This window comes from Scardinius erythrophthalmus (genome assembly GCF_964197995.2).
Source record: "Scardinius erythrophthalmus genome assembly, chromosome: 7".
NCBI classification, from domain to species: domain Eukaryota; kingdom Metazoa; phylum Chordata; class Actinopteri; order Cypriniformes; family Leuciscidae; genus Scardinius; species Scardinius erythrophthalmus.
Window position 1 is genome coordinate 5,523,485 of NC_138227.1, and position 27,751 is coordinate 5,551,235.

The 27,751-nt window shown below is 37.3% G+C and overlaps 1 protein-coding gene across 1 annotated transcript in view; it reads right to left on the reverse strand.

The window, feature by feature from the left end:
* Positions 1-2,890: 2,890 nt before the first annotated feature.
* Positions 2,891-27,751, reverse strand: part of gucy1a2 (guanylate cyclase 1, soluble, alpha 2) — a gene marked incomplete at both ends in the record, with an annotated part of 39,595 nt that continues 14,734 nt past the window's right edge. Inside the window, 5 exons of the mRNA XM_081371593.1 lie at positions 2,891-3,101; positions 5,671-5,825; positions 9,329-9,472; positions 12,683-13,012; positions 14,752-14,907. Coding sequence (XP_081227719.1) covers positions 2,891-3,101; positions 5,671-5,825; positions 9,329-9,472; positions 12,683-13,012; positions 14,752-14,907 — 996 coding nt within the window. The remainder of the gene's footprint in view (positions 3,102-5,670; positions 5,826-9,328; positions 9,473-12,682; positions 13,013-14,751; positions 14,908-27,751) is intronic.

The following is a 27,751-nucleotide window of genomic DNA, read 5'->3' on the forward strand; positions in this document are numbered from 1 at the left end:
TCTTACTTAGTATTTTTGTCTTGTTTCCAGTTCAAGTATCTAAAAATTCTTAGATCAAGAAGCATTTACTAGATAAGTAAAATTGCATAAGAAATTATATCTTGTCCTCTGAGTTTTTGCTTAAAACAAGCTAAATTATGTTCCAATGGAGTAAGAAAAATAATCTTGTTTGCCATTTGAATTAAGATTAATTTTCTTGTTTTCCACTTAAATTAAAAGCTAAATTTCAAAATTAAGTGAGTTTTTGCTTAAAACAAGCAAAATGATCTGCCAATGGGGTAAGAAAAATAATAATCTTGTTTTCCATTTAAATTAAGATTTTTTTTCTTACCCCATTGGCAGATCATTTTGCTTGTTTTAAGCAAAAGCTGACTTTTTTTTTAATCAGAAAACAAGATCGAATTTCTTAAGTCATTTTACTTATCTAGTAAATGCTTCTTGATCTAAGAATTTGTAGATATATTTGGATGGAAACTAGACAAACATACTAAGTGAGAAAAGCATTTTTTTTGCATATATATAAAAAAGACTTTCATAAATGTATTTCATTCATGACAATTCAGAAAAGTTTTAGCATTGAATATGGCAATGTTACTGTATTTGGTCTTGGCGGATTAGATCTGCTTCTGCTGCTGCTGATTATTACTGCTGTTATTACAGGTACAGTATATACAGATACACAGACACACTGCAGTGATCATGTAATATATGACGTGCTGCATTAATAATATACATAAATCCCATATCAGATCTAGACAGGTGGAGCTGGGGAGGAGGAGGGGTTCAGAGGAACTTCAGCTTACAGTAAACAACCAACCAGACAGCAATCTCATTGGCTGCAGGATCAGCAGAGGCCAATCAGCTTGTGCCGTGCGGTAATGATGTCATGGCTTGCAGATTGCATGTAAATGACATATCAGCCATTATATCATTGTTGATTTGGCTTGTGCTTTATAATTGTAATCTGTGTAACTCATAATCATGATAATAGCACTGTAGCATCACACATCTTTTAATGCTTTATACTCATAAAGTAACCTTTTCTGAGACTAATTTAGCTGAATAAAAATGCACAAGACTGGACCATGAACAGCTTTTCACTGCATGTATCTGAGCCAAACGTCCACAAGTGGTGTGTGACTGACTGATGTTCTCTGTGCACATCCGGTGAAGAACACAGTCTGACACAGGTACTGACACACAGTCACACACACACACTACCTTGTGCTTTTACTTTTCTTAAAGGAACAGTTCACCCCTAAAACATTGTCTCATCATTTACTCACCCTCATTTCGTTCCAAACCCGTATGACTTTCCTTCTTCTGCGGAAAACAAAAGGAGATATTTAGCCGAACGTTCACACCTAATGGGGACCAGGAAAAGTCAAGCAGCACCATAAAGTATCATAACTGTCATAATTTGTGTGCTATATAGTCTTCTGACGCTCGTGTCAGAAATAGACCTCTAATCTCATTTGCATACACCAACAACACTTATTTTGTGTTGTACTGAATAAAGAAAGTCATACAGGTCTTTTTTTTCTAAAAAAAAAGAAAAGAAAAGACAAACAGCAATGTAAAGAGAGCACTAACACAGCAGTCAGACACCATACAAATTAAATGAATCGATTTTATTGGCATCCTCATAAAAATGACTGACACGTCTGGATGTGATCTTGAAATAATCAAATGTGACCGAAATGAATGATGACATTACCACGTACCTTCCTGTGACCTCAAACTGTATTCACACACACACACACACGGCTCGTTTCACACATCTGCCATCTGCATCATGCGAGTTATCAGCGTTTCTGCCGCATTATAAGTGATTCCTGATTTACTGTTTTGCATTTAATATCAGCTATGAACTGTTAAATAGCGACGAGAATGGATTATTGAGAACTATTATAAACTTTTGCATAAAAATTTTCATGACAATCACATTTACATACAAATAATAATTCATCTAGCCAAAGTGCATCTTATAAACTGCTTCAATCATCTGGATTCAGCCCGAATTTACTGAACAGCATTCGGATTATCTGTGTCCCTTTCCCTGCATGTAACCGGCATCGAGGCCGACGTTTGCATTTTATGACGCTTCAAAAAAGCTTATATTGCAAAAGCGAGCGTTGATTAAATAAGTGAACAGTGCACATTCACGCAGTCATGTTTCTGATACATAGAACTGCGACTTTATTACAGAAGCTAAAATGAGACCATGCCGCAGATGTGAGATGTCTGAAACAACCTCATTCTTTACACACACTGAGCACATTCACACACATACAAAATGCACACACACACACAATCTAACAGCGGTTAATGGTAGGACACGCACACAAACACATCTAACAATGGTTAATAGAGGATACACACACACACACACACACACACACACACACACAAAGGATTTAACAGCGGTTAATGGCAGTGTGTGTAAAATGATAGAGATAAATGCGTGTTTGTGGCGTGCGTGTGTGTGTGTGTGTGTGTGTGTGTGTGTGTGTGTTTAGGAGGTAAAGGCACCAAGTTATCCATGTGAATTCTATTAACCTGCAATGCTGCAAGAAATGTATGTGTGTTTACATGAGTTTGTCTGTAGTATTTGCATGTTTGTACAACATGAATGTCTTTGTTTGGCTATGTCGTTGAGCAGAAGGCTTTATTTTAAATATATATCTATATATATATATTTGTTTTTATTGTATTTTCAGAACACAATTATCCATGGCTCCTTTAAAGGGCGGGGCCATTGTCTCCGCCCCCTTTCGTGTGAGTTCCCGCCTCTAAGGACGAACGCTCCGGTCGAGAGGCGGGGCAACAAGTTGCCACAGGCAACACTAGTCTACAGGAAGTGATGTCATAGCGAATGGGCGGGGCCATCTCAGAGGCTAGTCTCCCGTAGAAACATGGTCCCAATGTTATAGGACACTTTCCGGATGGGGGCGGAGCGAGTGCTGGTGAGGGAGGGGTGGCTCTGGCATTTCCCCGCCTCCAGGAAATAGCAGATTCCCGGGATCTCTTTGGGGAAGTTGTCGGGAAGCTCCTGCCTGGAGCGAGGGATGAAGGTGAACGAGCGGTCGTCACGCAGGAGTCTGAGGAACGAGGGGGAAGCAAATGGAAAAGAAAGTAAATATACATGAGATAAATCTGACAAAAAACTACATATAGAAAAACTAATATAATGTATGTTTGTTTTAATTATAAGTCAAAAAGTTTTCTGTAAGGGTTAGATACGGGTTAATAAAGGCCTTCAGAAGCAAAGCAATGGGTTTTTACGTTGGGTCAGAGGTCACCCTTCAGCTGAAACTCGACTCTTGTGAACAAGCGTACGGCAGTTACCGGAAGCCAGTAATAATAGTTTATAAAGTTTTAAAATATGGATATTTTCTAAAACACATGGCTTCACCTCAGAAGGCCTTTATTAACCCCCCGGAGCTGTGCGGAGCACTTTTATGATGGAGGGATGCACTTTTATGATGATATATGCACTTTTATGATGGAGGGATGCACTTTTATGATGGAGGGATGCACTTTTATGATGATATATGCACTTTTATGATGGAGGGATGCACTTTTATGATGGAGGGATGCACTTATGATGATAGATGCACTTTTATGATGATAGATGCACTTTTATGATGGAGGGATGCACTTTTATGATGGAGGGATGATGGAGGGATGCACTTTTATGATGGAAGGATGCACTTTTATGATGGATAGATGCACTTTTATGATGGAGGGATGCACTTTATGATGGAGGAATGCACTTTTATGATGGAGGGATGCACTTTTATGATGATAGATGCACTTTTATGATGATAGATGCACTTTTATGATGGAGAGATGCACTTTTATGATGGATAGATGCACTTTAATGATGGAGGGATGCACTTTTATGATGGATGGATGCACTTTTATGATGGAGGGATGCACTTTTATGATGGATAGATGCACTTTAATGATGGAGGGATGCACTTTTATGATGGATGGATGCACTTTTATGATGGATGGATGCACTTTTATGATGGAGGGATGCACTTTTATGATGGCGGGATGCACTATTATGATGGAGGGATGCACTATTATGATGGATAGATGCACTTTTATGATGGAGGGATGCACTATTATGATGGAAGGATTCACTTTTATGATGGAGGGATGCACTTTATGATGGAGGAATGCACTTTTATGATGGAGGGATGCACTTTTATGATGATAGATGCACTTTTATGATGATAGATGCACTTTATGATGGAGAGATGCACTTTTATGATGGATAGATGCACTTTAATGATGATAGATGCACTTTTATGATGACAGATGCACTTTATGATGGAGAGATGCACTTTTATGATGGATAGATGCACTTTTATGATGGAGGGATGCACTTTTATGATGATAGATGCACTTTTATGATGGAGAGATGCACTTTTATGATGGAGAGATGCACTTTTATGATGGATAGATGCACTTTAATGATGGAGGGATGCACTTTTATGATGGATGGATGCACTTTTATGATGGATGGATGCACTTTTATGATGGAGGGATGCACTTTTATGATGGCGGGATGCACTTTTATGATGGAGAGATGCACTTTTATGATGGAGGGATGCACTTTTATGATGGATGGATGCACTTTTATGATGGATGGATGCACTTTTATGATGGAGGGATGCACTTTTATGATGGCGGGATGCACTTTTATGATGGAGAGATGCACTTTTATGATGGAGGGATGCACTTTTTTGGGCTTCAAAATCTCATCCTCCATTCACTGCCATTATAAAGCTGAAGAGCCAAGATATAATTTAATATAACTCAGATAGTTTTCATCTGAAAGAAGAAAGTCATGTATACCTAGGATGGATTCAGGGTGAGTAAATGATGGGATAAAACTCAAGTTTGATGTAAGTGTTGCTGAAGTGGAGAAAAACTAATTTTAAGAAAACAGCCATTAAAGATTTGTATCGCCATTGAAATCTACAGATGCACACGGTTAAAGTGCAAACAAAACTGTATTTTGGATGTTTTCTGTCGAGTGTGTGTAAGCGACTAAGCGTGCACATGTATGTGTGTGTGTGTGTGTGTGTTTAATATTCATATAAGTGTGTGCATGTATGCTTGATGTTGAGTGTGTGTAAGCATACATGTGTGTGTGTTTTATATGTGCATATAAGTGTGCCTGTGTGCTTGATGCCGAGTGTGTGTAAGCGTGCACTTGTGTGTGTGTCTGTGTTTTATATGCATATAAGTGTGCCTGTGTGCTTGATGTCGAGTGTGTGTAAGCGTGCACGTGTGTGTGTGTGTGTGTGTGTGTTTTATATGCACATAAGTGAGTGCATGTGTGGGTCTATCTCTGCGCTTGATGTCGAGTGTGTGTAAGCGTGAACATGAGTGTTTGTTCGTCTATGCATAATTATTCATGTTGAGTGTAGATGTCTGCAAAAACAGGTGCTCATTGGTGCATATTGAAACACGTGTGTGTGTGTGTGTGTGTGTGTGTGAGAGCAGATCTTCAGAGCTGCACTTGACTGCAGAGTATCATCCTTAACGATCTCGACAGAAGCAGGTTGCCATAGAAACAGGTGTGACTGTCTCCACTGCAGCAGAGTCACACATCAGTGGAGTGGGTGTGATTGTGTGTGTGTGTGTTCTCACTGGTATGTGCTGGGGCTGACGTTGATGCAGCGCGGGTGACTGCCCGACTCAAACTTGCTGGCCAGCGTGACGTTGTTTCCAAACAGACAGTAGCGAGGCATCATCACTCCGACGACTCCAGCCAGAACTGAGCCGGAGTGGATGCCGATCCTCAGCTGCACAGATGAAGAGAAAACTCAAGTTTATTTATATAGCGCTTTATGCAATACAGATCGCTTCAATGCAGCTGTAGAGTCAGTTGCAAAATTCTTCAATTAGAAATCAAATACACTGGAAAAAATTAGTTTAGGATTGAACTTTTTCACTCAGAAATTGGTCTATATTCTATCATTAATGCACAATACTATTGCATAGTGTACATGCGACTTATAGTTTCATTGTTTTGTAGTTATCTATTGTGTCCACCATATTTTGTACACACGCCCAACTTGGAATATCAGATAAAGTTCAGAGTTCCCACTTGTATTTATGACTTTGTGGTGTCGTTCATGTGTGCACCATTAATTTTAGAAATGGATATTTAGTTTGTCACTGAACTGATATTAGCACAGATATTTTCATTGAATGAAACATCAAACAATAGAGTTAACCAGTTATAACCATCCTAACCTCACTTCTTCTCTTCAGCACGATTATAACCACACAGTCTTCAAAAACACAAACTCAACAACAACATAACTGAACATTAAACACTAACAGGTCTTTGTCTTTACCTATAAATATCACATAACCTCAACATTTAGTCCCTCAATTATTTAATTAATCTGAATGAATTCTTTAAAAAAAAAATCGGTTGAATGAATGATTCAATGACTCACTTCACTTGTTTCATTACTGATTACATCAGCGTTTTTGAACGAATCTTTTGAATGAATGATTCAATGACAAATACAGTCACTTGTCGCCACCTACTGGTGTAACAATGTAATCGATGCAATCGTTATTTATTTATAAGTTACTTTCAAAAGATGATTTTCTTTACCTGTAGACATCATTGTTCATGTACAAACTATAAACTCTGAGATTTGAATATGTGTAACAGAAATAATGATACTGTGTGGTTGAACAACTGCGCTCTCTGGATCTGAATGTTCTGCTGTGATCTTATCAAAGGAGAATCATCGTTATTTAGGAATAAGATCACGTGGGTGTTGCGATCTTTTAACGATGAATCGTGCAGCTCTACCATGCAGTTTCGATTAATGCAACACACAAAAATTAGTTTAAGTGCACTGAACACAATACAATTGAGTTGCGATTAAATGTTCAACAATTGTCATTTTTAGCTTGGATTAGGCAAACTGAACAAGGAGCAAAAATATTTTTTTCCAGTGTAACGACGCAAAAAATAACAAATATTGGGCAAAAAGTCGATTATTATTCTATTTGTATCAATATTTCTCAGTATTAAATGATACAGTCCAGATTTCTCTCAACAAAGAGTAACACATTTAATTCAATACCAAACAGTATTATTAAAAATAATTTCAATGCCATTAAAAATAAAATATTTCAACTAATATTTGTATATGGTATGTATTGATTGTGCATATTTTGAAGTGTTAGCAACACACGCAAAGGGGCGAGCTCCTCACATGCATTCTTTCATTCGTCGCAATGCATTCTGGGATTGCATTATCCATGAAGAATACATGCAGTGCTGCTTTATGTTTTAGCTAAAATGAGATTTCTAATAAGACATCATCATTTCGCAGCTAATCTTTTTCAACAGCCTATGATGCCTTAAAAAAATGATATCTGGGTTTTGTAACAGAGCTGATATGAGCGTGTGTGTGTGTGTACCTTTAACAACCTAACACACACTAGCATCGCCATGGAAACTCTAGAGAAGAGCCAATACTGTCAAGAGTGCAACACACACACACACCCCAAGTGCTGGAAAAGGATTCACAAGGGCAGCAGTGTGACTGACAGCTGTCAATCAAACTCAGGACGGAATAGGACAGATCACAGCAGATCTGCTTAATTGCCGGGATCTAATGAATCTAATGTCACTGACAGTGGCTTCAGACACGAGAACCACACATAAAGGCCTATTACTAACTGCTCATAAACAGCGGCGTTATCGAAAGGGCATCTTATTACTGCCGCCCTCATGTCACAGAGAGTCCACCAATATACACACACTCACATTTAATGATGATGCATGGTCGCCCGCGGCGACGACCCTGATATTATTCATGGCCTTGTTGTCACGCCGACAGTGCTGTCAATCACGCAACAGACTAGACTACAGTAGAGGCTCTTAAGAAACCCAATGCATGCAACAGTGTTGTACTATTTACTATGTTTACCTAAACGGTAACACTTTACAATAAGGTTCATTAGTGAACGTATTAACTAACATGAACTAATATTGAGCAATACAGCATTTATTAATCATTTATTAATCTCTAATTTATTTAATGTTAATAAAAATACAGCTGTTCATTGTTTGTTCATGTTAGTTCACAGTGCATTAACTAACGTTAACAAATACAACCTTTGATTTTAATAACGTATTAGTAAATGATGAAATTAATATGAACTAATATTAATAAATGCTGAAGAAGTATTGTTCATTCTTAGTTCATGTTAACTCAGGTAGTGTAAAGTGTTACCAAATAAACAAACAAACACAATCATTTCTGCATTCATTACAATATAGACGTGGCACAACATGCCCAGAGATGCTTCTAAGCTTCTACACACACACACACACACACACACACACACACACACACACACACACACACACACACACACACACACACACACACACACACAGATTCGCTCGTTGACTCCCTCTAAATGGGAGAAAAGAGCAACAATGTAGCAATCAATTAGCGCCAAGCACTTGGAGTGTTCCGCCGTCTCCATGGCGACCAGATTCCACTCCGTCGCCACAGTGAGTTTAAACACAAGACCCTTCACACAACCACACACACACACGAGTGTGCCACCGTTAGACACATTATACCGTGGCTCCGCCATCATGCACAATGAACAAATGCTAATAGAAAAGCATGTTTTAACACACAACACACACAAGCTTAATGACATCAGAAACATGAACGCATCTCATGAAACCCTATTGTGTCACTTTAGTGCGACTCACATCCCTGAATCCACACTAGCTCTGCTACACACACACACAAAAAAATTCGACATTTTGGTCACATGACTTCGTTGCATGTTTAATTTAGTGTTGTACAATCATCAAAAACAAATTGATGGAAACTCATATATACATATTGTGGCAATCTTAATACAATAATAAAAAAAAAAATTTTGGTAGGTTGGTCAAATAATCAGTCAAGAACGAAGTCAAAAGGAAAGATTAAGTCACGTGCACTGTATTATGGGATATTGTATCCCACCTTGTGTGAGCTAGCATTACTCAACATATTATCATACCGCAAATAAGTGTGTCTAATGGGTATTTTAATAGAAACAGAGAATTGTACACTAGGCAGAATATGCATACTGCAAAAAAATAGTACAGTAGAATAACTTAGCCATACTGAACTGACATCAGCTCAGTAATAACAGCACTATTGTGTTAGTAGAGCTTTCTGTGCAGCTCCTTTGAAACGATCTGTATTGTATATAAATAAAGAAGACTTGACTAGTTTCCGAAACGTCAGCACTGGTTCACCTTGATTGGCTTCCCATCAGGCGTGAGCACTTCCCCGGACAGCTCCATCATCTTCAGGGCCATGAGTGCGATCGGCTTGGCGTGACTGTCGATCTTCCTGTGCAAGCCGCCCGCCACGCAGTACGCATCACCTATCGTCTCGATCTGCGGAGAGAGAGCAGCTTTTACTGTACACACACACACACACACACACACATATATATGTGACCCTGGACCACACAACCAGTCACATGGGTCAGTTTGTTGAAATTGAGATTTATACATCATCTGAAAGCTGAGTAAATGAGCTTTCCATTGATGTGTGGTTTGTTATGATAGGACAATATTTGGTCGAGACACAACTATTGTAAATCTGGAATCTGAGGGAGCAAAAAAATCGAAACATTGAGAAAATCTCCTTTAAAGTTGTTCATTTATGTTGGCGATTGTGCAGCATTCACTCACACAAATACATGTTTTATATATTTACGGTAGGAAATTTACTAAATATCTTCATGGAACATGATCTTTACTGAATATCCTCATGATTTTTGGCATAAAAGAAAAATCGATAATTTTGACCCGTACTATGTATTGTTGGCTATTGCCACAGATATACCCGTGCGACATGTGACTGGTGACGTGATCCAGGGTCTCATATGCCTGTAAGTAGTTCTCCAGATTAATGCCCTACACTGTAAAAATAGAAAATAATTGTTGGTTTAACTAAAAAAAGAAAGTTACCTGGTTGCCTTCAAATTTTTAGTTCATTGAAAAAAAAAATTGAGTTAATGCAATGAAGAAAATTGGTTTAATTAATAGAAACTCAAAATATTACGTTATCTGAACCACATTAATTTTCTTAAGCCCTATTCAGACGGGACTAGTGGTAAAGTAATAATTACCAGAGCTTCTCTGTGATTTTAGTCCCGTCCGAAAGTCTCATCTCAGTGATCATTATGGCGACTTTTACCTTCAGTAAAAGGTCAGGGAGAATGACCTCAGGTGATCCAAATCCCGTGCGGATAGACCCGCTGTAAATATGTGAGTAAATATTTCCTGTTTAAAAGTAGTTTTCCGCGGTTTGTCAAGTATGGAGACGCTTGAAAAAGCATCAGTTGCGTTCTAGACGCTGGAACGAGTCTGTGGCAAAACAAGTGTTTCACACACACCATTCAGATCTGAGAGGAGATCGACAGCACTTGTTAGAGGAGAAACATCTTTTAGCGTTAGATAAGTGTCTATTACCAACACAATCCAATCTGAAGTTAATTAATACATCGTTCCACCGGACATAACTGTTTTATATATATATGAATATAGGTTATGTGTGTTTGCGCACGAGATATCAGGAAGCAGCGTAATTAGGGTGACCAGATGTCCCAAAAAAAGCTTCCGGCCCTAATTGTCCTGAAAATTATACTAAAGCAAAATCTTGAGTAGTTATTGTCTGATAAAATACAATTGTCATACAATTTTGCCCAGGGGTGTGTGTGTGTGTATGTATGTATATATATATATATATATATATATAACCTAATATATAAAATACACTTCACCTTGTTTATGCAAGATAGAATTTATTTCCTTTTGATTTTGGGGTGAAATGTAAGTTGTGTCTTTGTGAGATTCACCCTGTCAAGCTTACACACACGTTTTTCTGTTTTTCACACACACGTTTTTCACACACACACATTTACATTTATACATGTGGCAGACACTTTTATCCAAAGCGACTTACATTGCATTTCAAGGTACACATTTACATTTTTGTCAATTCTTGCTTTCCCTGACACACACATGCACACACACACACACGCTCAGATTCAGCCTCTTGACGTTCACAGGCGGCTGCTGTCAGATTATAAGCGCTCTCTGATGAATAACACTTAACACAAAGCAGGTGATGGACACATGAATATTAATATTTCTCTCTTGAGACAGACTGATGCACAGCGGAGGAATCACAACAACAAGGTGAGAGCAAATGGCATTTGCATACAGGCTACAGAAACTGTGTGTATTTGTGTGGTTCAGTGCTGACGTCAGCAGCACGCACACACACACACACACACACACACACACACACACACACACACACACACACACACACACACACACACACACACACACACACACACACACACACACACACACACACACACACACACACACACACACACACACACACACACTTATAGTTGCAGTAATGGATTGCCACCATTTATAATGCCAATTTATTGACATACACTCGCTAAGTGCCTTTTCATTGAACACGTATCGGTGTTTTAAAGATCAGCTTGTTGAACTAAAGGCTTTTAAACTGTCATGACGGCCCAGAGCAGAACTTTGATGTAGTGGAGTATTACAAATCAAAACAATGAACAGTTTTACTATAAAAATTATTTTAATATTTGATTTTAAATCAACATAAGTTAGAATAACAAACACTATTTTGTCCACATCATGGCACTGACTATTAAACACTTAAAATAATGTCACAGTGCAAAACTTTTAATGTTCCTCAAATAGACTTCATGCAGTATAGTGTAGTTTCTTGTTTTTGGAGACTAGATAAACAGCGAACTTCACTGTAAGGGTCAGAGAGAGGATGAAAATAATCAACTGAAACTAGATGTGTAAAGTTTTCATGACAATGTTTGAAAGTTTAAGGTCATACATAGAGGATAAAGGTTGCTAGGGGGTTTCTATGCGATTGCTAGGGTGGATGCAGGATGGTTGCTAGGGAGTTTAGAGTAGTTGCTAGGTTTTTCTGGATGGTTGCTAGGGCGTTGTTAGGATATTGCGGATGTATGGATGGATGGGTGGATGGAAAGAACAATAGATACAACAATAGAATGATATAGAACGATAGATAGATAGATAGAACGATAGATAGATAGATAGATAGATAGATAGATAGATAGATAGATAGATAGATAGATAGATAGATATAGATTGATAGACCGATAAATAGATATATAGAACGATAGATAGAACGATAGATAGATGATAGACAGATGGATGGATGGATGGATGGATGGATGGATGGATGGATAGATAGATAGATAGATAGATAGATAGATAGATAGATAGATAGATAGATAGATAGATAGATAGATAGATAGATAGATAGATAGATAGATAGATAGATAGATAGATAGATAGATAGATAGATAGATAGATAGATTGATTGATAGAACAATAAATAGAACGATAGAACGATAGAACGATAGATAGATAGATAGATAGATAGATAGATAGATAGATAGATAGATAGATAGATAGATAGATAGATAGATAATAATGGATAGATAAACAGATGTGCAGTATCTGTGTGTGTGTGTGTGTGTGTGTGTGTGTGTGTGTGTTTACCTTGTAGACATCCAGTATCCCGCACTGGTAGTCGAAGCGTGTGTAGAGCTCGTTCAGCATGCTGATGACCTGCATCGGCGTACACTGCGCACACACTGCGGTGAAGCCCACAATGTCCGAGAACAGCATCGTCACATCATCAAACTTCTTGGCCTGAACTGGGAGTCCCTGCCACAGTCTCTGAGCCACGTCTCCCGGGAAAATAGAGTACAGCAAGTCCACGGTCCTGCGCTTCTCCTCCTCTAGAGCCTGGTGTGTTTTCTCCAGCGTGGCTTTCAGTTTATCCATCCGCTTCTTCAGTCCATCCTGAGCTTTCGCCTGTTCGCCAACCTACACAAGTCATCAGATATTCATTTCCAGTGTTGTGTGTAACTCATTACAAGTAACTTGAGGTATGTAATCAGATTACTTTTTCAAGTAACTAGTAAAGTAACGATTTCTCTTTCAATTTTACAACAAAAATCCTGAGCATTCGCCTGTTCGCAAACCTAAACAAGTCATCAGATATTCCAGATATTCATTTCCAGTGTTGTGTGCAACTCATTACAAGTAACTTGAGTTACATAATCAGATTACTTTTTCAAGTAACTAATAAAGTAACGCATTTCTTTTTCAATTTACAACAAAATCCTGAGCTTTCTCCTGTTCGCCAACCTACACAAGTCATCAGTTACGAGCAGTGTTGGGGAAAGTTACTTTTAAAAGTAATGCATTACAATATTGGGTTACTCCCAAAAAAGTAACTAATTGCGTTACTTTTTATGAAAAGTAATGTGATACGTTACTAGTTATGAGTAATTCATTTCCAGAGTTGTGTTTAACTTATTACAAGTAACTTGAGTTACGTAATCAGATTACTTTTCCAAGTAACTAGTAAAGTAATGCATTACTTTTTCAATTTACAACAAAATATCCCAGTTACTTTTTCAAATAAGTAACGCAAGTTACTTTTTCACATTTATTGACTGACAGCTCTCTTGTCCTCGTGTTGAGAGAAATAAAGTGAGGAGGTGTTGTGTGTGTGTAAACATGATGGTTATTTCAGTTCTTGACTAAATGTGAACATGCATTTACTCCTCTCACTTGCACGAAAACATTCAATATTCCTCAAAATGAATAAAAACAGCCAAAAGCGATCTCAGAATTTTACGCAAAACTTATACTATAAATATTCTTTATGTATTTAATCTCACTTTATTAACCAATGTCTTTGCTGCTGATCTTCAATGATCTAATTCAACCATAATAATAAGCAAAAATTACTTAAGATTAGATTTAGAAATAAGAGTGTTGAACTTCCTTCTTCTGTATCCTATTGTTCGTTAATCCAGAATGGAAGCAGCTGAAAGGTTTGTTTGAGCGGCGCCCTCTACTGTACAGGACTAAATATGCATTTCCTTCAGCCTGAGGCTTATTCATTTCACTTTTGGTGTGAAAGGGCCTTAACATTTGCCAAAAATATATATATATTTTTGTTATTATTAAAAAACAAACCAGCAAGCCTAGCCTAGGTGAGAAAAAGTAACGCAAAAGTAATGTAACACATTACTTTTCATAAAAAGTAACTAAGTAACACAATTAGTTACTTTTTTGGAAGTAACGCAATAAAATTCCCAAACACTGTCTATTTCAATTTTAGTTTTAGTAAACAATAACAACACTGACATCCAGAACTGGAACTATCATGATTTTAATAAGTGACGGAAGGTGGATTTTACCACAAGTGATATAGTGACCTGAAGCCAAAACAACGGCAATATAAATATATATTATGAAAGGCACATACATTCAATAAATACTTACATTTATTAATAATAATGATCACATTTCTTCCATCAAGTAGCATAATTCATTAGCCTACAGTAACTGTACACTCTAAAAAATGCTGGGTTGTTTCAACCCAAATTTGGGTCAAATATGGACAAACCAAATTTTACATTTGTAACCCAACGGTTGGGTTTGTCCATATTTGACCCAAATTTGGGTTGAAACAACCCAGCATTTTTTAGGCTGTATGATGTTTACAGCCGATGTATTAAAAGCCTAATGATGTCGTTTGACACACCCACCAGAATGACATCACGTGTGGCGTCATGAATAGGGATGTCAGACAGATGTAAGCCCCGCCCCATGAGCTCCTCCAGCCTATCAACACGCGGCGAGCCCAAGAACATGATGGAGTTCGATTCAGGGAGGTGAAGCATCTGACCTTTGAGCTCCATCACCTGCAAGAGACACACACACACACACACACACACACACACACACACACACACACACACACACACACACACACACACACACACACACACACACACACACACACACACACACACACACATAAATAAAGTAAAGTAAAGTGCTGAAATGGAAAAGCAAATATGCATATCATATTACAAATTCAATTTATTTGCAGAGAATTAATATTAATGCAATAAGCTTGATGAGTTGGTGTTGCTATGAAGACACACTCGCATGAATATGTTTACATGGTTGTCAATATAAACAACAAAGCATATTGGATTTTAGTGCTTTATATTTCACATCTGACACACACACTCTATCTTTCTCTCTGTCTCTCTCTCTCTCTCTCATCACATCACTCGAAGAGAGAGAGAGAGAGAGAGAGAGAGAGAGAGAGAGAGAGAGAGAGAGAGAGAGAGAGAGAGAGAGAGAGAGAGAGAGAGAGAGAGAGAGAGAGAGAGAGAGAGAGAGAGGCTGTTCTTTTATTAGGATTCGGTTGCTATGGTGGAATTCTTTAACAACTATTCAATGTTCTTTGCATGTTTTATGAGAATATATCTAGAATATGCAATGAATCTGCATTTGTTAGGAGAATGCACCTCTAATTCGTCTGCATGCATCGCTGAAATGTTATTTCAGTGTGTAACTCATCCTGTACAATTTGAGAATGTTTCCTCAGATCATGAGTCTTGGTAATTAATTCGATTTTTTTATTTTGTAAGTAAAACAAAGATTATTGGAGTAAGTTTTACAATAAAATTATATTTTAGTCTTTCTACTTCAAAACTTCTAGTTTAAATTTCTAGTTTAATTCAATGTGTTACTTGACACAACTCTAAAAAAAAGTGTATGTGTGTGTGTGTTTGAGTGTGTGTAGATATGAACATTTGAAACCTGACAGCAAAACTGCACGGTATTCAAGTATGTGTGCATCTGCTGGATTAAGGACACAGTCCTGTTATCGCCATAGAAACAGGGAAGTTTCAGAGTTATGAGTTGAAATACAGAAGTGTACACACACACGCGCACGCGCACACACACACACACACACACGCGCGCACACGGCCCAGTCTTGCAGCATACTGCATTATTTAAGCAGAACTCCCCAACTCTGCATAATACATTTACGCAGCCGGGACCGAGGCGAGGAAACACACACACACAAACACACACACACACACACACACACACACACACACACACACACACACACGCAATTTCGTAAACATAATCACAGTTCTTCGTAATTAACTTTCTTTTGACATCCCAAATTCTTCTATCAGAGCATTTGAAAAAGCAGACGGTGTGTGAAATCAATATATGTGTCCTGTTATGTAAGCGGCGGTGGAGTGTGATGCTCAGGGTCACCGTACAGTCACACAGGGACACGTTCAGTGTTTGTGTTTTTTTCACCTGTTTTATGGACCAACAGGTGAAAATGGTGTGTCTGATAACTTAGTTCTAGTTTCAGATTGATATGCTTTTATAAATGAGGGATTTAAAAAGATATTGAGTTAACACACTGAACACCATAACACACTTAACACTGCAGTCCTTACTAACCCCCGTACTAAACATAACCCGCACTCAGAGTAAATAATCACTGTACTAAACATAACCTACACTCAGAGTAAACAATAACGCCTGTACTAAACATAACCCACACTCAGAGTAAATAATAACCCCCGTACTAAACATAACCCACACTCAGAGTAAATAATCACTGTACTAAACATAACCTACACTCAGAGTAAATAATAACGCCTGTACTAAACATAACCCACACTCAGAGTAAATAATAACGCCTGTACTAAACATAACCCACACTCAGAGTAAATAATAACCCCCGTACTAAACATAACCCACACTCAGAGTAAATAATAACCCCCGTACTAAACATAACCCACACTCAGAGTAAATAATAACCCCCGTACTAAACATAACCCACACTCAGAGTAAATAATCACTGTACTAAACATAACCCACACTCAGAGTAAATAATAACCCACACTCAGAGTAAATAATCACTGTACTAAACATAACCCACACTCAGAGTAAATAATAACCCCCGTACTAAACATAACCCACACTCAGAGTAAATAATAACCCCCGTACTAAACATAACCTACACTCAGAGTAAATAATCACTGTACTAAACATAACCCACACTCAGAGTAAATAATAACCCCCGTACTAAACATAACCCACACTCAGAGTAAATAATAACCCCCGTACTAAACATAACCCACACTCAGAGTAAATAATCACTGTACTAAACATAACCCACACTCAGAGTAAATAATAACCCACACTCAGAGTAAATAATCACTGTACTAAACATAACCCACACTCAGAGTAAATAATAACCCCCGTACTAAACATAACCCACACTCAGAGTAAATAATAACCCCCGTACTAAACATAACCTACACTCAGAGTAAATAATCACTGTACTAAACATAACCCACACTCAGAGTAAATAATAACCCACACTCAGAGTAAATAATCACTGTACTAAACATAACCCACACTCAGAGTAAATAATAACCCCCGTACTAAACATAACCCACACTCAGAGTAAATAATCACTGTACTAAACATAACCCACACTCAGAGTAAATAATAACCCACACTCAGAGTAAATAATCACTGTACTAAACATAACCCACACTCAGAGTAAATAATAACCCCCGTACTAAACATAACCCACACTCAGAGTAAATAATAACCCCCGTACTAAACATAACCTACACTCAGAGTAAATAATCACTGTACTAAACATAACCCACACTCAGAGTAAATAATAACCCCCGTACTAAACATAACCCACACTCAGAGTAAATAATCACTGTACTAAACATAACCCACACTCAGAGTAAATAATCACTGTACTAAACATAACCCACACTCAGAGTAAATAATCACTGTACTAAACATAACCCACACTCAGAGTAAATAATAACCCACACTCAGAGTAAATAATCACTGTACTAAACATAACCCACACTCAGAGTAAATAATAACCCCCGTACTAAACATAACCCACACTCAGAGTAAATAATAACCCCCGTACTAAACATAACCTACACTCAGAGTAAATAATCACTGTACTAAACATAACCCACACTCAGAGTAAATAATAACCCCCGTACTAAACATAACCCACACTCAGAGTAAATAATAACCCCCGTACTAAACATAACCCACACTCAGAGTAAATAATAACCCCCGTACTAAACATAACCCACACTCAGAGTAAATAATCACTGTACTAAACATAACCCACACTCAGAGTAAATAATAACCCACACTCAGAGTAAATAATCACTGTACTAAACATAACCCACACTCAGAGTAAATAATAACCCCCGTACTAAACATAACCCACACTCAGAGTAAATAATAACCCCCGTACTAAACATAACCTACACTCAGAGTAAATAATCACTGTACTAAACATAACCCACACTCAGAGTAAATAATAACCCCCGTACTAAACATAACCTACACTCAGAGTAAATAATCACTGTACTAAACATAACCCACACTCAGAGTAAATAATAACCCCCGTACTAAACATAACCCACACTCAGAGTAAATAATAACCCCCGTACTAAACATAACCCACACTCAGAGTAAATAATAACCCCCGTACTAAACATAACCCACACTCAGAGTAAATAATCACTGTACTAAACATAACCCACACTCAGAGTAAATAATAACCCACACTCAGAGTAAATAATCACTGTACTAAACATAACCCACACTCAGAGTAAATAATAACCCCCGTACTAAACATAACCCACACTCAGAGTAAATAATAACCCCCGTACTAAACATAACCTACACTCAGAGTAAATAATCACTGTACTAAACATAACCCACACTCAGAGTAAATAATAACCCCCGTACTAAACATAACCCACACTCAGAGTAAATAATAACCCCCGTACTAAACATAACCCACACTCAGAGTAAATAATAACCCCCGTACTAAACATAACCCACACTCAGAGTAAATAATAACCCCCGTACTAAACATAACCCACACTCAGAGTAAATAATCACTGTTCTAAACATAACCCACACTCAGAGTAAATAATCACTGTACTAAACATAACCCACACTCAGAGTAAATAATCACTGTACTAAACATAACCCACACTCAGAGTAAATAATAACCCCCGTACTAAACATAACCTACACTCAGAGTAAATAATCACTGTACTAAACATAACCCACACTCAGAGTAAATAATCACTGTACTAAACATAACCCACACTCAGAGTAAATAATAACCCCCGTACTAAACATAACCCACACTCAGAGTAAATAATCACTGTACTAAACATAACCCACACTCAGAGTAAATAATCACTGTACTAAACATAACCCACACTCAGAGTAAATAATAACCCCCGTACTAAACATAACCCACACTCAGAGTAAATAATAACCCCCGTACTAAACATAACCTACACTCAGAGTAAATAATCACTGTACTAAACATAACCCACACTCAGAGTAAATAATAACCCCCGTACTAAACATAACCCACACTCAGAGTAAATAATAACCCCCGTACTAAACATAACCTACACTCAGAGTAAATAATCACTGTACTAAACATAACCCACACTCAGAGTAAATAATAACCCCCGTACTAAACATAACCCACACTCAGAGTAAATAATAACCCCCGTACTAAACATAACCCACACTCAGAGTAAATAATCACTGTACTAAACATAACCCACACTCAGAGTAAATAATAACGCCTGTACTAAACATAACCCACACTCAGAGTAAATAATCACTGTACTAAACATAACCCACACTCAGAGTAAATAATCACTGTACTAAACATAACCCACACTCAGAGTAAATAATAACGCCTGTACTAAACATAACCCACACTCAGAGTAAATAATCACTGTACTAAACATAACCCACACTCAGAGTAAATAATCACTGTACTAAACATAACCCACACTCAGAGTAAATAATCACTGTACTAAACATAACCCACACTCAGAGTAAATAATCACTGTACTAAACATAACCTACACTCAGAGTAAATAATCACTGTACTAAACATAACCCACACTCAGAGTAAATAATCACTGTACTAAACATAACCCACACTCAGAGTAAATAATCACTGTACTAAACATAACCCACACTCAGAGTAAATAATCACTGTACTAAACATAACCCACACTCAGAGTAAATAATAACGCCTGTACTAAACATAACCCACACTCAGAGTAAATAATCACTGTACTAAACATAACCCACACTCAGAGTAAATAATCACTGTACTAAACATAACCCACACTCAGAGTAAATAATCACTGTACTAAACATAACCCACACTCAGAGTAAATAATCACTGTACTAAACATAACCCACACTCAGAGTAAATAATCACTGTACTAAACATAACCCACACTCAGAGTAAATAATCACTGTACTGAACATAACCCACACTCAGAGTAAATAATCACTATACTGAACATAACCCACACTCAGAGTAAATAATCACTGTACTAAACATAACCCACACTCAGAGTAAATAATCACTGTACTGAACATAACCCACACTCAGAGTAAATAATCACTGTACTAAACATAACCCACACTCAGAGTAAATAATCACTGTACTAAACATAACCCACACTCAGAGTAAATAATCACTGTACTGAACATAACCCACACTCAGAGTAAAACATAACCCACACTCAGAGTAAATAATCACTGTACTGAACATAACCCACACTCAGAGTAAATAATAACCCCCGTACTAAACATAACCCACACTCAGAGTAAAACATAACCCACACTCAGAGTAAATAATCACTGTACTAAACATAACCTACACTCAGAGTAAATAATCACTGTACTGAACATAACCCACACTCAGAGTAAATAATCACTGTACTGAACATAACCCACACTCAGAGTAAATAATCACTGTACTGAACATAACCCACACTCAGAGTAAATAATAACCCCCGTACTAAACATAACCCACACTCAGAGTAAAACATAACCCACACTCAGGGTAAATAATCACTGTACTAAACATAACCTACACTCAGAGTAAATAATCACTGTACTGAACATAACCCACACTCAGAGTAAATAATCACTGTACTGAACATAACCCACACTCAGAGTAAATAATCACTGTACTGAACATAACCCACACTCAGAGTAAATAATCACTGTACTGAACATAACCCACACTCAGAGTAAATAATAACCCCCGTACTAAACATAACCCACACTCAGAGTAAAACATAACCCACACTCAGAGTAAATAATCACTGTACTAAACATAACCTACACTCAGAGTAAATAATCACTGTACTGAACATAACCCACACTCAGAGTAAATAATCACTGTACTGAACATAACCCACACTCAGAGTAAATAATCACTGTACTGAACATAACCCACACTCAGAGTAAATAATAACCCCCGTACTAAACATAACCCACACTCAGAGTAAATAATAACCACTGTACTAACCATAACTCACTACTGTATATAACCCCTTAAAGAGGTGGTTGATTATGATTTGACTTCTCTAACTTTAGTTAGTGTGTAATGTTGCTGTTTGAGCATAAACAACATCTGCAAAGTTACAACGCTCAAAGTTCAAAGCAAAGGGAGATATTTGCTTTTACAGAAATCGCTTTTTAAGGACTACAACAAACGGCTGGTAGAGACTACACCACATTCCTCCCGGGTTAGTGACATCACCAACCCTAGAATTTACATAAACCCCTCCCCCGAGAACGCGATTTACAGATTATCAATCAATAACTAGAAGATAACTACACATCAGCTTCATAAATTCATCAACTAACCGTTCAGAAATGTCCTGTTGCTTCTACATGTTGTCACTTCTTCTTGAGTCTCTCCATCATTGTCTGACTCCGGTTTGAACATAAAAGACTAAAAGTTTTTGAAATGTTCAGTGCATGTGTGTGTGTGAGGTAAAAGGACACAAGCTGTTGAAGCTCCGCCCCCTGTGCCAGGAGCAGCAGCTCATTTGCATTTAAAGGGACAGACACTAAAACGGTGCATTTTTGCTCACCCTCAAAAATTTACCATTTTAACATTTTTTATATTTTGAGCTAAAACTTCACACACACACTCTGGGGACATCAAAGACTTATTTTACATCTTGTGAAAAGGGCATTATACCACCCCTTTAACTGCTTGAATAGTAGTTGTGTTGACTTTAGTGAATGAGGCACAATCTACGTAACTGTAATTTACATAGAAAGGACTTTAATTATGTATGACTCAGCAACTGATTGAGCTGAAATGTGGTTTGTGAATAAGGTGGAGATTTTTTACACTGTTTAAAGAGTTACAAAACCATTACACCACAAATACTGAAGGTCTAAACCAGCATCTGCCGAACCTTGCCTCCTGCGTTGAGAGGGTTTCAGCACAGCAGAATCATGCAGGAACAATCCTGGCGAGAGTTCAAGCTTCACTGCAGTGGAACCGTTTATAGAACCATGCAATAAATATATAATCGGCCCTGAGACACAGACATATGCTTCCTCTGGCTTCAACACACACACACGGAAACACAGATTTCCATAACAAACAGTTCAGGATCAATCACTCTACATATCATTGTCAGACAGATCTCAAGATGTGCAAACCAGCAGAATATAAGCAGAAAATCTGTGTGTGTGTGTAGCAGTCTATATCTGTAAGCACATTTTATTTGTTTAAAAAATCATTAAAGTTTCCCACACCAGAGTATGGATTCAGAATTGAACTGAGAATTGAACCGAATTTAATTGGATGGATGGATGGATACTGAGACTGACACCTGACTTCTCATTTCATGATCTGTTCCTCAGTTTAATTATTTATTTTCTCTGTTAGCAAAGCCACCTTGATTCTGAGCTTTTAACTTCAGCGGCGTTTTACATGACAAGACAACAAACGGCTTTCTGTGACAAACTGAAACACATTTACACACATCAGATCTGACACCACCATCCTTCAAAGAACAACAGATTAAAGAGAATGAGGGGTGAAGAGGGGAGCTTTAGAGAGACATTTGCACTCCAGAGCGCAACAAGGTGCTAATCAGAGAGAGAGAGAGAGAGAGAGAGAGAGAGAGAGAGTGTGTGTGTGTGTGTGTGTGTGTGTGTGTGTGTGTGTGTGTGTGTTCCAATTCATACATGCTTCATTCAGTGCATATTTTTGAAGATGCATTCAATGCAAGTACACAAGTATTGGGTCTATTTATCATATCATATAATATCTTCTTGACACCACCGACTCTGTGGCCACATACATTAATTAAAACTAAACCTATTTAAAGCAAATTGTTAATTAAAATAAAGCTGAAATAAAATAATATAAAATATTATTTAAATAAATTATATATATCTTCATACCTTTGACTCTACTGTCACATTCATAAATTAAAATTAATTAAAAAAAGATTAAAAATGATATATTATAATATAATACAATACAATAATATAATATAATATAATATGTGTTGTTATAATATGTGTATATTATAAGAGTGCTGTAAAATCGATTGATCGCCATTAATCACATCTAACATTAAAGTTTTTGTTTATATAATATATGTGTGTACTGTGTATATACATTATATTTATATAGATATGTGTGTGTGCACACACCCATTTATGTATGGATATATATTATATATATATTAGGGCTGTCAAAAGATTAATCGCGATTAATCGCATCCAAAATAAAAGTTTGTGTTTACATAATATATGTGTGTGTACTGTGTATAATTATTTTGTATATATAAATACACACATATGCATGTATATATTTAGGAAATATTTGCATACATATACATATTTATATAGTTTATATTATATATAAATATATATTTTTTTATGTATAAATAACACATTTTTCTTAAATATATACAAGCATGTGTGTGTATTTATATACAAATTTAATTATACACAGTACACACACATATATTATTAAAAACAAACTTTTATTTTGGATGCGATTAATCACGATTAATCTTTTGACAGCCCTAATATATATATATATATATATATATATATATATATATATATATATATATATATATATATATATATATATATATATATATATATATACTGTATAAATGTGTATATGTGTATATTTACACACACACGCACACACTTTATATATATTTAAGTATAAGTATAATACAATTACTCACCTGAAAAAAATAAATAAATAATAATAATAATTTAATTAAGAACAAAAATAAATTAAACCTTATATTTAAGGTTAAGGCTAAAAATGTCAACTAAAATGACCCTTGTCTGCGTTAGGAATGGGGCTAAATTCATTACATCATATTTTAGGTTCACACATGTGGAAAAACTTCTCTGGCAGCGTTCGGCTCACATTCATCTGCATTTTTATGTAACTAAAGTCAAGAGAAAACGGTCATAACCTCCTGATCCTCTATTGCATAAGGGATTGAGGACAATATGAACCGAAAATGCAAACACAGACGCACACTTCACAAATAACAGGAGCATCTTTACTTTACTTTACTATTTTCAGTGTACTATGATTATAGATGCATTAATTATGTCCTTGTACACTATTACAGATGGATTCAACATTATGCAAACTGGTTTCCAGTTTTGTTGCATCATGCTGGCTAGCGTCACCTCCTAAAAATCTCATTGGTCCAAAGTCCTTCTGCTCACAGCTGTAAAATAAATATTAAATATGTTCTGATTGGCTGTCATTATATTGTTTATTTACATTTGCACTCATTAATGCTAAACAGTGTTATTTTAATATCATTTAGGTATTATTATACTTTTTATTAGCAATGCACTTAAATGAAACTTAGTTTTTATGGTTTTAGTTTTAGTCGTATCTTCAAATTGCACCATTTCTAGTCATGATGTCACTACAAATTACTATTTAATTATTATTTCTAAAATAATTATTTCTGTTGCACTGCATCCCACTCTTTTAGTGCTGACACTGTGTTATGCGATTTATTTATATTTGTTGACATTTATCTTCCTCAGTCCAGTAGCCAGCTTCAGGACACACACACACACATACAGTGAAGAAAAGTGCTTTGTTACCAAGTTTCTCCTAACACAATCCCCACTGTACCCTTGAGCGAGGCACTGATGTCTCCAGCGGGACGGCCTGTTCTTGCCATCAGCACCCTGCAAATTACTCAGATAAAAATAAAAGCTCCTGCTAAATGACGCGGAACCAAGATAAAACCTTGAAATGTATCAGTGCTTTTGAATGAGCTCGGTGTTGGCGATAAGAAAGTGAGTTTCAGTTCTGATGGGACACAGCGGGAAAAAAACAGAGCCAAATGCAAATAATAAAATGCAACCAGTCGTATAATCATGCATAGGTATGATAGCACAATAAACAGACATTTAAAGGGGGAAAAATGCAACTCGTATCTTAAGTTCACAAGCCATAATCACAAGTGTTTTTATCGTTAACTAAAACTATTTAAAGGGGCTATATGTAGAATTCAGAAACTAGGGATGCACGGATATGAAAACTTTGGCCGATACTGTAAACCAATATTTTTTTATATTTGAAAGCCGATATCCGATATATTGGCTGATATACACTCTCCTAAAGGATTATTAGGAACACCTGTTCAATTTCTCATTAATGCAATTATCTAATCAACCAATCACATGGCAGTTGCTTCAATGCATTTAGGGGTGTGGTCCTGGTCAAGACAATCTCCTGAACTCCAAACTGAATGTCAGAATGGGAAAGAAAGGTGATTTAAGCAATTTTGAGCGTGGCATGGTTGTTGGTGCCAGACGGGCCGGTCTGAGTATTTCACAATCTGCTCAGTTACTGGGATTTTCACACACAACCATTTCTAGGGTTTACAAAGAACGGTGTGAAAAGGGAAAAACATCCAGTATGCGGCAGTCCTGTGGGCGAAAATGCCTTGTTGATGCTAGAGGTCAGAGGAGAATGGGCCGACTGATTCAAGCTGATAGAAGAGCAACTTTGACTGAAATAACCACTCGTTACAACCGAGGTATGCAGCAAAGCATTTGTGGAGCCACAACACGCACAACCTTGAGGCGGATGGGCTACAACAGCAGAAGACCCCACCGAGTACCACTCATCTCCACTACAAATAGGAAAAAGAGGCTACAATTTGCACAAGCTCACCAAAATTGGACAGTTGAAGACTGGAAAAATGTTGCCTGGTCTGATGAGTCTCGATTTCTGTTGAGACATTCAGATGGTAGAGTCAGAATTTGGCGTAAACAGAATGAGAACATGGATCCATCATGCCTTGTGACCACTGTGCAGGCTGGTGGTGGTGGTGTAATGGTGTGGGGGATGTTTTCTTGGCACACTTTAGGCCCCTTAGTGCCAATTGGGCATCGTTTAAATGCCACGGCCTACCTGAGCATTGTTTCTGACCATGTCCATTAGGGCTGAACGATATATCGTTATCGTATCTATATCGAGATATGAACTTTCAAGATATTAATATCGAAAAAAGCAACGATATAGACGATATAGATTTTCCCTCTCCGCGCTCGCCCTGCATACAACTCTGGCAGTCACAACAAACATCAGTTTTACGAGTGCCCTTGAATGCACCGCTAAAGCCAGCGCGCGCACACTACCAGGGACGTGGGAACTATATTGTGAGAGGGGGGGCGGCGTTTCCATGGTGACGCGTCATTGCTTGTCACGTGACACACCGCAGCAGCAACAGCGCTGAATGAATGATGATCTGCTTTTATGTCATTTTTCCTTTTTTATTCAGAATATTCACAAATGTGTTAGCTATGGCATGAAATATCTGATATTCCGATTGTCAAATACATGCAAGTGGAAGTATATTGTTGTTTAAACACCTTTATAACGATCGCTTTAGTTGAGCTGTATGCGCGATGGGCGCCGCCGTGTTAGTTTGTGCCGCAGACGCAGTTCAGAGAATCGGATCTGTTGGATTTACAACCTCTATGTTTACAACACGTGAATTCATCCACTTCTCCCGAAATACTGAAAAGTAAGTGGCTGGTGAACTGGGAATAGAATAGAGTAAACATTGAAGTTACTTACACAATGTGTATCTGATATGAATAAAACGTGTCGAATTATAATGGAAAGGATTATTATTACCTCTTCCATAGACATCAGTGTGTATTTTACAAACTCTAAATGTATTGTTTTTTTAGTACTTACGTAGTCATATCGTATTGTATCGATATCGAGATATCTGGCATGAAAATCGAGATATGAAATTTTGTCCATATCGTTCAGCCCTAATGTCCATCCCTTTATGACAACCATGTACCCATCCTCTGATGGCTACTTCCAGCAGGATAATGCACCATGTCACAAAGCTCGAATCATTTCAAATTGGTTTCTTGAACATGACAATGAGTTCACTGTACTAAAATGGCCCCCACAGTCACCAGATCTCAACCCAATAGAGCATCTTTGGGATGTGGTGGAACGGGAGCTTCGTGCCCTGGATGTGCATCCCACAAATCTCCATCAACTGCAAGAAGTTATCCTATCAATATGGGCCAACATTTCTAAAGAATGCTTTCAGCACCTTGTTGAATCAATGCCACGTAGAATTAAGGCAGTTCTGAAGGCGAAAGGGGGTCAAACACAGTATTAGTATGGTGTTCCTAATAATCCTTTAGGTGAGTGTATATCGTAGAAGCATTGAACTATATTTTTTCATCACCATGTCCCTTTAGGGACACCGTAGTCTCCAAAAACCTTCTTTAGCTCTGATATGA